A 14651-nucleotide genomic window follows, 5' to 3' on the forward strand; every position below is an offset into this window, starting at 1 on the left:
TTTGGGATATTCTTGGGAGGATGTTTTTCAAACGGTTAACACCTTCTTGATTTCAGGAGTGTTGCCAGTGGAAATAAACAAGACTTCTATCTCGTTAATCCCCAAGATTCCGAACCCTGAAAGGTTAGATTAGTTTCACCCGATTAGCTTATGTAACTTTCTTTACAAAATCATATCCAAAATATTAGCAAATCGCCTAAAAACTTGCCTACCTAAGTTAATCTCCCAAGAACAAAGTGCCTTTGTATCAGGCAGACAAATACAAGACAATATACTCGTTGTTCAGGAGGTTATCTATCAATTAAAAACTCGAAATAGCAAGAAATTTTTTTAGATAATATTGAAATTGGATATGAAGAAGGCCTATGACAGGGTGGAGTGGGATTTCTTGGATGCTTATCTTCGTCAAATGGGTTTTCAAGCTAAATGGGTTTCGTGGATAATGCATTGTGTATCTTTTACTTCTCTTAGTGTCAAGCTTAATGGCGAACTGCTACCTTATTTTCAGCCATCTCGAGGACTTCGCCAGGGCAACCCTCTCTCTCCCTATTTATTTATCCTGGTGGCCAATCTGCTCTCCTCTCTTATACTACAAGCTGTTGACATGGGCTCTCTTAGGGGTATTAAACTGAATCGATGGTGCCCTATTTTATCCCATCTCCTTTTTGCTGATGATGCTATCTTTTTCTTGGAGGCAGCACTAGTGAATGCCAAAATCTCGGTAATATCCTAAATCAATATTGCCTAGCCACTGGTCAAGCCATTAATAGAAATAAATCTAGCCTATTTATGAGGAAATCGTGCCCTCAGCTACTTAAGGTTAACTTGGCTAGCGAACTACGAGTTCCTATTCTGGAAAAATCAGGTAAATACCTAGGGTTACCTTCAGATTGGGGTTCATCAAAAAAGGACATGTTTGCTTGGATCCTTGCTCGAGTAAATGCAAAATTGGAGGGGGTGGAAAGAGAATTTCACTTCAAAAGGGGGTAAGGAGGTTCTTTTAAAATCAGTCGTTCAAGCTCTACCTCAGTATGCTATGTCTATATTTAAGGTCCCGGTTTCTATATGCAAATCTATTGAACAGAAAGTATCCAGGTTTTGGTGGCAAAACAACAACAACAAATATGGCATTCATTGGAAAAACTGGGATCTTTTGAAAGCAAAAAAAGATTGTGGAGGTATGGGGTTCCGAAACCTTCTGACCTTTAATAAGGCCCTCCTAGGCAAGCAAGCTTGGCGACTGTTCCAAGATCCTTCGTCGTTGTGGAGCCGCATGTTCAAAGGCTTGTATTTTCCTTCCAAGACCTTCTGGCATGCGGATAGAGGTCACAGACCCTCCTGGGGTTGGCTAAGTATCCTGTTAGGTAGAGATTCAATTAGTCCAAAGCTTCAATGGTCAGTGGGAAATGGCCAATCGATAAAGGTTAGAGAGGATAAATGGTTGCCTGTCGGAATTCTGGGTGGTCCAGCTCTCAGAGACGAACCTCAAACAGTGGCTGGTTTTATCTGTCCCACGTTGAACAACTGGAATGTTGACCTTCTGAATCGCTCCTTTGATGAAATCACTATACAACATATCATTCAGTTAAAAATTTGGCCAATATCAACTGCAGATAAACTAATATGGACAAGGACTCAATATGGTATTTATACTGTAAAGAGTGGATATAATTTTATTCAATAATCAGCACACCAGCAGGTACTCACTCACGCTTCTTCTTCGCATCAAACACCCAAGCATGTCTGGAAGCAGATATGGAAAGTTAAAACAACACCCAAAATACGCAATTTTCTTTGGTCTGTATGCCAAAATGCGTTATCGATGAAGGACAATCTCTTCCGTCGAAGGATCATCCCAGACCCGGTCTGTGTACTCTGTTCCTCTACCTCCCCAGAAACTACAGAACACCTATTTTTGCATTGCCCATGGACACAAGGTATATGGAATCATTCCCAAGTTCAGATTAATATTATTGCTTACAACCCTAACCGAATGGACTCCTGGATAGCAAACATCCTCAATCAGAAAAGGGGCTTACCAAATTTTGAGCAAATAGCAAGCCTTCTATGGGAAATTTGGAAGGCTCAGAACCACTTTTTGTTTCACCGCCATCGCATCTCCCCGGATAAGATTGTTGAATCAGCTTTTGCCCTGGCCAATCTCCAGAAATGTTCCCAGCAGCAGGATTCGACAGGTCATTCCTCTTGGCTGAACCCTAATCGGTCTTGGCATCCTCCGCAGCAGGGAACGGTGAAGATCAATATGGACGGTGCTTTCCCCATAGCGAATCAAATGGGCGCAATTGCTAGTATCGCTCGCGATCACTCGGGTAGCTTGATCGGAGGCTTCACGCACTCTGTCTCCACATCCTCTGCCCTCGAGACAGAGATCCAAGCTTTAGTTTTCACTCTCAAGGATCTGCTACAGCAAAATTTAACCGCATCTCACCTGGTTGTGGAGTCCAACAGCCTCATCCTTGTCGAAACCCTCAATCGGTGCTGTCTGCCGCCGTGGGAGTGCCGCGCCCTCTTCGCCGAATGCATTGTTCTCCTTCAGAGCTTCTGCAACCTCAGCGTGCAGCACTGCTGTCGGGAAGCCAATGCCCTAGCCGACTGGGCCGCCAAGGCCCACGGACGAGGGTTTCTTTCTCCAACTTGGATTGTCTCCCCTCCTCAAGTTATGCTAGACATACTTTGTAATGACGCCCAAGCCCAGGGTGGTTCCTTTTTTCCTACGTGCCGTTTTATTATCAATATATTACCTTTTTCGATCAAAAAAAAAAAAAAAAACATGCCGACTCAACTTTGGCATGCTCCTTCTTGTTTTTTTTTTTTTAATTGGTATGACGGATCTCACTAACTTCTTTGTTGGGTTCGTTCACTAATTGGAATATTAATTAGCACTTTAATCAGGACAAAGTCGGAATCAAAGTGATCGATGGATATTCTTGGGACTTGTTATGTACGAATATTGTAGGGGGTTTAGGGGGAATCTCTGTGATTTCTTTGTTTGGTACGTATGCCGTCATATTGGAGATGTGGAGAGACGAGATTTGCACACGTAACTATCGGACCAATGTGTTAGGGAGAGATTAATTGCGTTATGTTTCCGTGAAGGAGTTTAACGCGTTCCTTCACATCCTAATGTTTTGAAATCTCATCGTTTTCTTTGTGGCAATTTACAACCCCATGATACCAAACTTTAGCGATCCGATTTGCTCACAAGTATCTTTAATTCAGTACAAATCGAGTCATCATTATTTAGTTTGTGTAAATTGCCACCCTCAAATTGTCTCATACATTGACTTATTAAATTTCCTATTTTTAGAATTTTCTTCACATGGGCCGATGTCAAATTTCCAACTTAATGAAATAACTAAGTGCAGGTCATAGAAATGTTTTTTATCGGAATACCGAATCATCTCAGGAGGACCCCAGTTACATACACCAACTTATAAGGAAATGAAAATGTAATGTAAATTACTATCAAACAAAGATTCAAGATACAATGGTTTGCCGCATCTTCGTCATCCAATGGCCGAGAGAACTGATAAAGACCGTGTTCCCGAATATTATCATCCACATTTTTGCCAAGAACTATTCTAAAATTTCTTATCGACCACTTATTTACCATTGATCAGACACCCCGCTATTAGAACTTGGAGCGAGAACAGAACATTCGAACCCACTCTACAAACTATTTTAGCTGTGGAGTAGACCTCGCGCCTCTTCTGAAGTTCTCAAACTTCAAAGCGAGATCAAAGGAAAACCAAAATTTGGACGGAGATCTGAGCAAAACCAAAGAAAAATCCAAAATTTAAATGGAGATCAGAGCAAAATCAAAGAAAAAAACCCAAAATTTAGACAGAGATCAGAGCAAACGCAAAGAAAAATCCAAAATTTAAATGAGGATCGGAGCAAAATCAAAGAAAAATCTGAAATTTAGATCAAACCAAAATCAGCAATGATATCAAGGAACCAAGCAAAAGCCAGTGCTCACTAGAATGGCTGTGAGCCCGGCTCATCAGTACTCGGACAAAGCAATTACTTTGTAGCACTGATGAGCTATGTCTTAGATAATCTAATAAGACTGAATTGGAATGTAAATACTTTTCTAAATGCAGCTGTTTGACCTTTGAGGGCGTGTGGAGATTGACAGAGAAGGAACTTAGGCCGGGAGACGCATGCATTGCATGTTCATAGGAGATTTATAATGCAATATTTACTGGAGGTAACATTTGAAATTTGATTTTCTTGCTCCCGCCGTGCCACCCGATTATGCGATTCTCAATGATCATTGCTCATGATGCTCTTTGGCATAGTGTTTCGAGCCAGCTTCAAGTGAGTAATTTAAACTTTAAATTAAGACTAAAGAAAGTAACAAAACTTATACGCAACGATGATTGAGCTGAAATTCAAAATTGAAGGTCCATGTTCACCCTCAAGTTCATTAGAACACCCTTAAAATTCCATGACTCTTATAATATTAAAATCTAAGTAGGTTATTCTATGCATTTGAGTAGGTAGTTTTATTGCAAATGACAAAAGTGTCAAAAGTAAAATTCCCCGTTGTTCAAGGCACTATGCCAAGAGGAATTGGAAGTACCTTGATGGTGCATAAAGCAACAAATAGGCTAATTCCTAAAAAGCAACACCAACTTTAGGTCAAATGACAATTCGACCTCATTATTTTGTCTCGCAAAAAAAAAAAAAAAAAAAAAAAACTAACTTGAAGTTGAGTGACAATTCTACCCTCAACTTTTTCTTATCCCATAAAAACTCAAAACTTTTATTATTATCCCAAGTTTAACTTAAACCGTTAACTTTTTGCTCGAAGTCAACCTTTTTTTTAGGAAAAAAGGTTCTAGTCGTGAGCTTGGCGGATCTTATCCATCGTGTCTCTCGATGAGCGATGGTTTACAGCTTCAGATTACGACAAAACGGTGAAGTTTGGCCAAAGAAATTCAATCTAGAGATTTTTTTAACTTGTCGGTGAAGTATAAAAGATGAACAGCTTCACCATCATTCTCCAAGCTATGACTCCAAAAAGAAGACAACGAATAATGTTTTAAATCCAACTAGCAAGTGCACATGGATTTATTGCCAGGGACAATCAATGATTCTAAGTTAAAGGGAGACAAATTTGGGATTTAAGTGAAAATTTAAGGTTTTTTTTTAGACAAAAAAAGTTAGGGCCAGAATTGTTACTTAACCTAGAGTTAATACTTTTAGAGAGAAAAAAAAATCAAATCAGAATTGTCACTTAATCTAAAGTTGATAGTTTTTTTTTTAAAATTAAATTTGTCACTCAATCTAAAGTTAAGTGTTTTTTTTTTTTTTTTTTTTAATTATGCCAGCAACAAACACCGCCACTTTTTTGAAGACAGCTACCCCATCTAAACATGATAAAAGCCAATACCGGACACTCTGCGTTCCTAAAGGCCGAACCATGGTTATGGGGGATCTTGCTCATTTAGCTATGAATTAGTGACAGGTTGCTGCTTACCTAATCTGAATACCTTTGGTAAAAGTTATTCGAGTTATATTTTTCTATCGATTAACAAGGCCAGAACTAACTTCATCAAGTTGCTTTACTCAATGGTATAGGTTGTAGAGATGTATCAAGTTTATATGCATAAACATTCAAGATAACATCCATCTCAACCAGTGCTTCAGATAACAAAATGATAATATCATCACCCAGATCAAGATCCAAAGTATTACTAGAAAACAAATGTTTGCACTAGAAGTTGCGGAATTAAGTTAGCTTTAATGAAAGGAAAGCGGGAGTACAAATAATAAGTTGCCGCCCCAAGTTAGAAAAGCAATGGGAGGCGTCATAAGTGGTCTCAATTGAAAATACAAGAACGAAGGAATTTTTACTGGTTCTGTTTGATCTATGAAATGAAAAACACTTGCATCAACAAGATAAGATAATAAGTTTCCATCAGCCTATATCATGCTTCCTACATAACTTCTACATGTCCATTAGAGGATTTCTTCGCTATGTCATAATTGCCTCCTCAACGAAGTAGAAGGCAGGATTTTCAGGCTTAAGACATTCTTATAATAACAAACAAACCTAAAGAAAAGAGATAAATAAACTCTCAGCTCAGATGGTAAAATTTCTAAGTTTGGTCCCTATCATACATCAACCTAAGAAAGTCATATGCATGGTACCGAACCTAAAGAATGGCTTTCACTAGTAAATCAAAAAATGCTCCCCAAAGTCACAGTGATCATAATCATCTGAGAATCTCCTATTCCTGTAGGAAAAAGATTATTAACACTAAAAAAGCCCCCTTCTTGTGGATACCAAATACCTTTCTCCAGACAAGACTATTGTTTCGCAGAAGTATCCTTAGGCGCTGCATTTTTTTTCTGCTTTGCAAGAATTGCTTCATATAACTCCACCACAAGGCGTGGATTCTTTTCAACGAGTTCTAAGTATTCTTGATGATTTCTGAGTCCATCCAAGTTGTCCATGATTAAGGACAAGGCAGCCCCAAGGAGACGGTTCGCGTTGTGCTGGTGCGCGAAGGCATAGCATAGAAGTGAGTTGTCCCAGTTTAATTTGGATACCAGGAACTTCTCACAATAAGCTTTGATGCGCTCCACCTGGTACTTTTCAGCCAATACCAGAAGCTCACACGCCATTTGCTCATCGAGGCATGCTTCGACATAGAGATAGCCAACAAATGCTCGGAGGGCATCGTATGACACATCACTTATCTTGATGGTGCCATTTCGGCTTTCTTCCTTCTCATTCTCGAGCATTGCTTTAAATACTGCAGACCGGCCAGCCTGATAGTAAAAAGAAAAGAGCACTTAGAAATGCAATTCTTGCAGGGTGAAAGTAAGTAGATTGATAGGAGATGTTTATGCATTTTATCAATGTGTGTCGGAGTGTGCTAAATTGAAGAAACTCCTGAAATGAATATTATGAGCATGCAAGCAAAGCTTTTGAACATGTCCTTGCTATCATTATCATCTACGAAAATTACATAAACTATGTTGGGCTCATGAGTCCCGTATGCCAAGCGAAAGACCATAACTCAAGCTTTTGTGATTTTTCAGTTGAGAACTCCATTGAAATGCACCGAGCAGCAGGCAAAATGCATATCCGGTGGCTCAAGCATCAGTTAAATCAAATCTTGTGAAAGTCATAATCAATGAAGTATCCAGCAGCTCAGTTACTAAACATGTTACTTCATATTGGGATTAACATTCCACTCAACTCAACAAAGCCACATTCAAGGCAAATAAAAGGAAAAAATGCAAAATAAAATTGAGAATCTCTCTGATCTAGAAAGCCAGTCCAAGAAAACAAATATGTACTTCTAATGCCTGAATAGATGAAAGCTAATATAAAAACTTCAAGATCAACCTAAGAGAGAGTTTATCATCAGACTAGGAAGTAAAAGACAATCTGTTGGTGAAAATGTCTGATGTACATGCATCTTTAGCAGAATGCTGTTCCAAATATAAACGCAACCCCCATTTTCACCATATATATCTGGCCACAAGCATGTACAGTGGCAGAATTTTACAGCAAGTCTCTAGAAAAAGAGTCGCATGAATTCATATTGAGTTGATAATGCTGATTATACACGCTCAACAACTATTTACTCTGCCAACTTTGGCATTACATCTTGAAAACTCAAGTAAACACAAAAAGTTAAGTTTATGTGAAGAAGAGAGAAGACCAAGACCAGTCCGTGCAATTATTGAGGCCAGAAAAGAGAGAAGGAAGAGGTCCAACATCCTTTTGAGGCCGGATCACCAATAATATTTATCATTGAATGCATATGTTTAGAATTCTTGATGATTTAGTCGAGACTTGTTTGTGGAGGAAAGAAGTGATCTAACAGAACTAGTTTGGTAGTGACCCACTATATAAAATTTAAAGTGGACAAAAGGCATAAATCTAAGATGAATAATTGCAGTTTCATATCAATTGGTTAGCTTCACTCCAATACACAACAATGAGGATAGTAATTATGTAAATCTTTTATGTGACCCCCATCCAAGCATCTCTGAAGAGTAGCTTGCAGCAGGCGTAGTCATTTCCGAAACGAAGTTTGTTACATTACGTTGTTGCCAATTCTAGAGTGGCTGCTCCTAATTGATTTCCTCATGCGCAAGAAATATGAAGGCTGGCTTAACTGACGGGCAGGAGATAGCTAGAGGATTTCACTCAGCTATTAATAAGTAACGTTCTTCAAGAATATGACAGCATGAAAGTTCAAGATGGCGAGCTTGTTAAAGGGGTTGTCTAGACCTCCTCTGGCGTATCAGAAGCACTTAATCGTGCGAGCCCTAACTCGATATTCTCAAGTAAAATCACTTTTGGGGCACTCTTTGCTTTCAGACTGAAGCTACCACCCTGTCATGGACTTCCAAGTGGCGAGGGCAGAGAGTGATCGCTGTCAACTAGTAAGCCAAGGTACCACTGTGTGAGCAACATCCCATGTAACCAAATTCTCATGAACACATAATAGTCATCTTAAAAATCCAACAGCAAACACACCACAGGTTCCCCTTAAATCTATCAGTACAAACTATCATTACTCGTTTGCAAGAATGCCCACGAGAGCCAAATGAAGACAAAACTTCTAAAGAAATCCTCTATGAGCATTGCTCTTTCCCTCTCTTATAACTCCTCTCTGCCTCAACTAAAATGAAAGATCTGAGAAACCTTAATAGCTCAACCCGGACAACTGAATTCATAACACTGTTCCTTCGCATTATTTCACAGTCAAGCCCGTACTTTGCAGAAATTAAGACTATCGAACAAAGATCCAGTATACCTCCGTTGGCTGATCACTAAGACAACTCATAGAGACAGCGTCCCCGCATCCTATCTTCCTCACTTTTACCAGGAATTATTCTAAAATTTCTTTGTGACGTAATTGAACCGTTGATCACCTATGAGACACGCCGGCTATTGGAACTCGGACAAAGGAACAGAGCATTGGAACGCACCCAAAAATCAACTGCAAACTAACGGCGCTTTCTCCCGAAGTTCCAAAATTCAAACGGAAATCAGGGAAAGGCAGAAGAAAAAACCAAATTTAAATGGAGATAAGAGAAAAAACAAAGAAAAACCCAAAATTCAGATCAAAGCAAAATCAGCAATTCATGCTCACCAGAATAGCCCTATCAGCCGGCACCGGCGTAGACGGGTCTCCTGTGGGACCGTCCTTAGCGGCGACCAAGACTACGTCGGTGAACCCGGGGCCATGGGAGCCACCGCTGAGGTGGTGGTGGTGGCGGCCGGTCGGAGACCAGAAACTCAAGAAGGCGACTTCGGCCTTCAAATTCTCGATCTCTCGCTTGAGCTCTTCCTTAGTCTGTTTGGCCTTCTCGTGACACTCCTCGCACGTGCTGCTGGAATCGAGAGTGACGCACTCATCCTTGCAGCACTCCTTGCAGGGTCGCCGCATTTGCTGAGGGAGAGAGCTCATTCGCTTGCGAAGCCACTCGACTTCTGCGACAGAAAGAGGTTCTGTTAAGGACGAGTTGGGAACTGAACGAAATAAAATCTAAGGTCGGATATTTTTTGCAGCCCACGGTCCCTCCGGGTGGAAAAAGAGGAAGAATATAATTTATAATAATGGGAAGTAAATCCTCGCAACAACACTGAAATCTTTATTGTGATTTGATTAATTTGCCCTATGGAAGGATACATATGGACAAGTAATTTCGAATTACAACCCTTAAAGGATTATCATTCAAAGGGAAGAAGACTACTCAAGAATTTCACATTTCATTTATGTAGTAATTTCGAATTGAATAAAGAATTCTAAACTTGATCTCCAAGCATTAAGCTCTGGTGGTCCGTTTTATTTATTTCCAAGTTCGAATTGATGTGATATCTTTGGTGATCAGAGCTTATCTTGTGCAATTTATAACTTATATTGTTTGATTGATTTCCTTGTTTGAAAAATATACAATAAGATAACATTGTAAAATAGATAGATTTATTTTCCAGATTAGATTATATGTTAGGATAATATCTATTTAATCAGGATAAGTTTCTCAATTAAAATAGGATTTAATCTAAATTATTTTAAGATGACTTTTTACTTTGGATTGTTAATTTTCATTATTTATCATCCCCAATCAGTTTCCGTGAAGATTTTTGACAATTATGAAGCTCTCTTCCAAATTGGGTATGTTATTAAGGAAAGTACAATCTCACTTCTGTTTCCTTTACTTCTCCTATATATAAATATGTGTGTGTGTGTGTAATTCTCAATCCCAAGTATCTTCTTCCTTTTTCTTTTTTTCATGTTCTATTCGTGCTTTTTGCACTCAACCATGCGATGGTATGAGGCAAGCATGAAGTGATTACAGCAAAAATTTAAAGCAATCTATATTATTAATAATACAATAAAATGAAGGCAACCAATAAAATACATATGGGTTATAAATATAGTGTTTAGTTAAAAATATTGTAAAACGGAAGAGCGTCGCTGATTGAAGTGAAGTGCGCGCGCGTTGTCGTGACAACAGCTTGGTCTTGCTCAATGAATGCTTGACGGATTCAACAATAGCTTTTTACGGGTTCCAACATGCTTACCTTTTGTTGCGATGGGTCGCCTAATTATGATTTAGGTGAAATCTCAACAATGCATAGAAAATTTTAGACAAGCCAAATGCGTGCGGTTAAGAAAGACTATATTTCAAGTTGTTACATTTGGGGTCGTCAAACTTTGTTCTTATTTTTGGTTAGGATATATTGCAATTTAATTATTTTCAATCATATCATTAAATTTTGACCTCAATCTCAATTAGTTTATTCGATCTTATATATACCGACCAAACGCCCAACCTAGAAAACTTCGTCCTGTCATTGAGCTTTGATGTGAGAAACATTTAGAAAATATTCAAAAAAGTCAAGAGAGATGATGCATTTCACTCATTTTGGACATGTCAAATTTTTCTTTTCTTTTTTGGTCAATAGAACATGCCAGTTAAAAGTCTTTGGACAATTAACTGTTTGGTGATCTTTCAGAAAATTAAAGCCCCTTTCACCCTTTGTGATTCCTTGAACAGTTAGTCAAAGAATATGGCGTTCGAGAAGAGTGAAAGGACGACTCACCAAATCCTTCCTCTCCTCCCTACGTTGGAACACATCCTTTTCATGTTCATGTTTGTTGCACCAGGTAAAAGGTCAATAGGTCATGTTGATCTGCCTTGGGTGATCTAGGGAACTCACGGGACCAAGCCCGATGACAATTTCACGTGTTTCACCCAGTAAATATTTGTCTGTGATTCCGAATGACTAATGTGAACGTGGGAAGATATTAATGTTGCCGTCAGAAAAAAACTAATGGTGAGGCATGTATATCCCTCTACATCATCGGAAAACTTGACTAGCAAAGCTAGTTATGTTCGGCAATATTTCATTTTTGTCCATCTAGCTCTCTTAACTTGAGATAGTTACAAGATGTGGACCTTTTAATAGATTAGAAATCGTACTACATAACAGCAATCTCAGTAGCCGTAAAAGTGACATTATCCACAGGATTAGAACATATAAACTTTCGACTACAAACAACTTCTAAGAGACGTAGAAAACCCAGAATAAAAAGACAACCCTGAAGTGAATCGTTGCGGCTAATGACACTTCACACTTATTATGCAGTTGTGCACTATTCTTAGTTAAAATGTTCGCACATCAGATTGCGAAGTGAGCCTGTAGAAGAATTTACATTTGATAAAAAAATTCAGCATTTGAAAGAAAGAAAGTAGAACATTCATATTCCACAACCACCAATTCTTATCTGGGGATGAGGCAGCTGCTCAGGAATATGTTGAGCTTACAATTGCAAAATCAGGAAGAAAATAAAACCGACCGTCATGTGTGATAAACAATTTTGCAGATTCTGATGCACTAACGCTTTCTGCAGGGAGTGTTGATAATATTATCATCCTATCCGCGTAATTTGCTGTGTATTCCAAATCTAGCCAATCTTGTAGAAGAAAGTAAATTACCTGTTGTCTAAATAAATCAGATTGTCATGTAGGGCTGGCGCAGCCCCTTCAAGTTTCATCAACTCCAGTTCAAGCCCTACAGGTTATAGGGTGAATATATTATGAAAGAAAACAGAGGATTTATCCAATCCAATCTCGGAAGCATAGAGATAAGTGCAATATTTCACATATTTGACCTGAATCTTTCCTTTTTTGCAACTGACTCCCAGATCTCAGCTGCGATTCCAATTTTCCCGTCAAGGCCAACTGTCAAACCAGCACCTTCTTGATGTTTTCCACCAATGCAGAAATTTGTCTAGTAGCTCCCGGCCTCGGAAGTTGTAAATGAAAGCTGACCGTGGGTCACAATTTTATTGCGGGGAAGATTATTCCCATAAGGAGATGTCACCTAGAAGATGGGAGAAAGAGAGGAATTAGTTGACATTAGCTCCAGAAAAACCGTGTCTACCGGAGAAAATGAAAATATATGGACTTTGTATAATTAGAGATTGGAGTGGAGAGAAAAACCGTGGGTATCATATAGATAACACATGTATTTATACTATATTCACATTTTTTTTTGGGTAAAGGTAAGTATTATAGATAGACTTGTGAACCAGGAAGCTATACATAGTACAGCAAAGAAGAGCTGGCACCAAAAAACTTGTACTCAGAGGGTCAGAGAAATACCAATTGAGTGGAAGGGTGCCAACCCAAGCTGCAGAGAAAGATACAAGAAACGGGAAAACAAGCAGCTGGAAGAAGGCTAACGAATAGCGTAGCCAGGGCAGAAAGCAAGACAAGAACAAACGAAAAGGAAGGGCAGAAATACAACCCAACAAAACTAGGTTACAACCAAATCGAAGCAGCAGCCGAGTGAACTGGAACCGGCAACATCAACAACTAAAAGACCCAGGGAAAAAACGAGGTATAGAACCTCCCAAGCAAGGAGGAAGAGGGGGCGACCCACGAGCATCTTCAATACAAGGAAAAACACGAACGGGGCACAAAAACGAACGGCCATATCATCACTTCAGTAGTAGGCCAAAACACTTACTCAAAGATAGAAGGGTGGATACCCCAGCTAAGTTGAAGATGTCTATTGCGGGGGTTATCCAAGACCTTTGAGAATGTAAAGGCCTTGTCTTTAACAGCTTTGATTAGATGGGCTTTCAAAGTTGGGAGGAAAAGCTATTGGTTGCGGAAGATGATATTGTTTCTCTCCTTCTAGACAAGATAACATAAGGCACCAAAGGTAAACCGAGCTATCGATTGGTGGAACCCTAGATCAGATAAGTGCTTAATAGCCCACAAAAGGTTCTCTTTCCAAGCCTGCATTCTCCAAGGAAGATTAAACTTTGCCACCCAAAAGGCCCAAGGTCGCGAGTAATGGAGCAGCCAAAAAAAAAGTGATCGATTGAATCTGGTCTAATTGAACAAAATGCACAAGACACATCCGGGATTCTTTCATGGGAGAGTAACCTCACCTGAGTTGGTAGACGATTGTGAGTAATCAGCCACAAGTGAGTTTGATATCGAGGAAGGAGAGAGGGGCTCCAAATAAACCTGAACCAGTGACTTAAGTGCTTCCTCGACCTCAGGAAATTCCAAGTATAAGCTGAAGAGTAGATACCAGAGGGGTGGCCCAGCCAAACCAGTCGGTCATTTTCCCCATTAAGGTTCGAGAGGGGTTCCTCCCAGGTCGCAATAACATTCGCAAACGTGGACAAGGTGGTCAGGGCTGCCAAACCAGTTCTAATTGATGCAAGTCGTGGAATATCGGAGCGATAGATATCATGATTAGAGAAGATCTTATAGAGAGGGCCACGAGGATGCCAAGAGTCGAACCAAAAGGAGGCTAAAGAGCCATCGCCAATATTCCACCTAAACTGAAGCTGGATCAAGTTACGGAGACCAAGTAATTTCTTCCAAGCCCATGAACAAAACGTTGGCTTAGGCACAATCCAAAAATTCTTATGCTTTAAGAAGTTTGAATGGATCCATTTACACCATAGGGACTCTTTATCAGTAAAGAGAATCCATAAGTGCTTGATCATGATTGCCAAGTTACTTACTCGAATGGATCGAATCCCCAACCCACTTTCCTCCTTAGGTAGGCAAGCATCATCCCAAGCCACCTTAGCCCCACCCAAACCCAGGGTAGGTCCTTTCCAAAGGAATTGTCGAAAGATTTGTTCAATTCGCTTAATAACCAAAGAAGGCAATATAAAGACACTCGACCAATACACCTGGATAGAGTGGAGGACCGATTTTATCAATTGCAACCTGCCTGCCATGGACAAGAATCGGTCGGTCCAAGATTGGACTCTCGAGGTGATAACGTTCACCAACGTAGCACAATCTACTTTCCCAAGTCTAGTAGATATAATAGGCACACCAAGGTACTTAAAAGGAAGAGATCCTAACTGGAAGCCTGAGGCACTTACCAGGGCATCCGTAAGAGAAGCAGGTCCTCCCGAGATAAATATATCACTCTTGCGAAGATTGGGTAAAAGGCCTGACCAGTCGGCAAAGAGATGGATCCCATCCATTAAGAGTCGCACCGAGGTCAAGCTGGCCTTCAAGAATTATAGGACATCCTCCGCAAATAAGAGATGGGAGAGGTTAGTAGCTTTGCATCTCCAAAAGTAATCAAAGCTTGGCTTACT

At 39.8% G+C, this 14651-nt stretch overlaps 2 protein-coding genes across 2 annotated transcripts; one reads left to right on the forward strand and one right to left on the reverse strand.

Annotated features, from left to right (window-relative positions):
* The first annotated feature begins 1993 nt into the window (after positions 1 to 1993).
* Positions 1994 to 4203, forward strand: LOC120294564. Its single transcript, XM_039314720.1, has 2 exons — positions 1994 to 2640; positions 4125 to 4203. The coding sequence occupies exons 1-2, from the start codon at positions 1994 to 1996 to the stop codon at positions 4201 to 4203; spliced, it is 726 nt and encodes a 241-aa protein (XP_039170654.1).
* A 1673-nt stretch (positions 4204 to 5876) lies between these two features.
* On the reverse strand, positions 5877 to 9508 carry LOC120294792 (BTB/POZ domain-containing protein At4g08455-like). Its single transcript, XM_039315304.1, has 2 exons — positions 9150 to 9508; positions 5877 to 6804 (listed from the first exon to the last, which is right to left on the reverse strand). The coding sequence occupies exons 1-2, from the start codon at positions 9465 to 9467 to the stop codon at positions 6340 to 6342; spliced, it is 783 nt and encodes a 260-aa protein (XP_039171238.1). The 5' UTR covers positions 9468 to 9508; the 3' UTR covers positions 5877 to 6339.
* Positions 9509 to 14651: the final 5143 nt, after the last annotated feature.

Source organism: Eucalyptus grandis, chromosome 6, assembly GCF_016545825.1.
Source record: "Eucalyptus grandis isolate ANBG69807.140 chromosome 6, ASM1654582v1, whole genome shotgun sequence".
NCBI lineage: Eukaryota > Viridiplantae > Streptophyta > Magnoliopsida > Myrtales > Myrtaceae > Eucalyptus > Eucalyptus grandis.

Bases quoted from the DNA above. Each gene is read 5' to 3' on its own strand.
- LOC120294564 (XM_039314720.1), top strand. From the start codon at position 1,994: ATGGACTCCTGGATAGCAAACATCCTCAATCAGAAAAGGGGCTTACCA. The intron at 2,641-4,124 runs GTTTCTTTCTCC...TTCTAAATGCAG, and splicing joins GCCAAGGCCCACGGACGAGG to CTGTTTGACCTTTGAGGGCG.
- LOC120294792 (XM_039315304.1), bottom strand. From the start codon at position 9,467: ATGAGCTCTCTCCCTCAGCAAATGCGGCGACCCTGCAAGGAGTGCTGC. The intron at 6,805-9,149 runs GTGAGCATGAAT...TTTTACTATCAG, and splicing joins CGGCTGATAGGGCTATTCTG to GCTGGCCGGTCTGCAGTATT.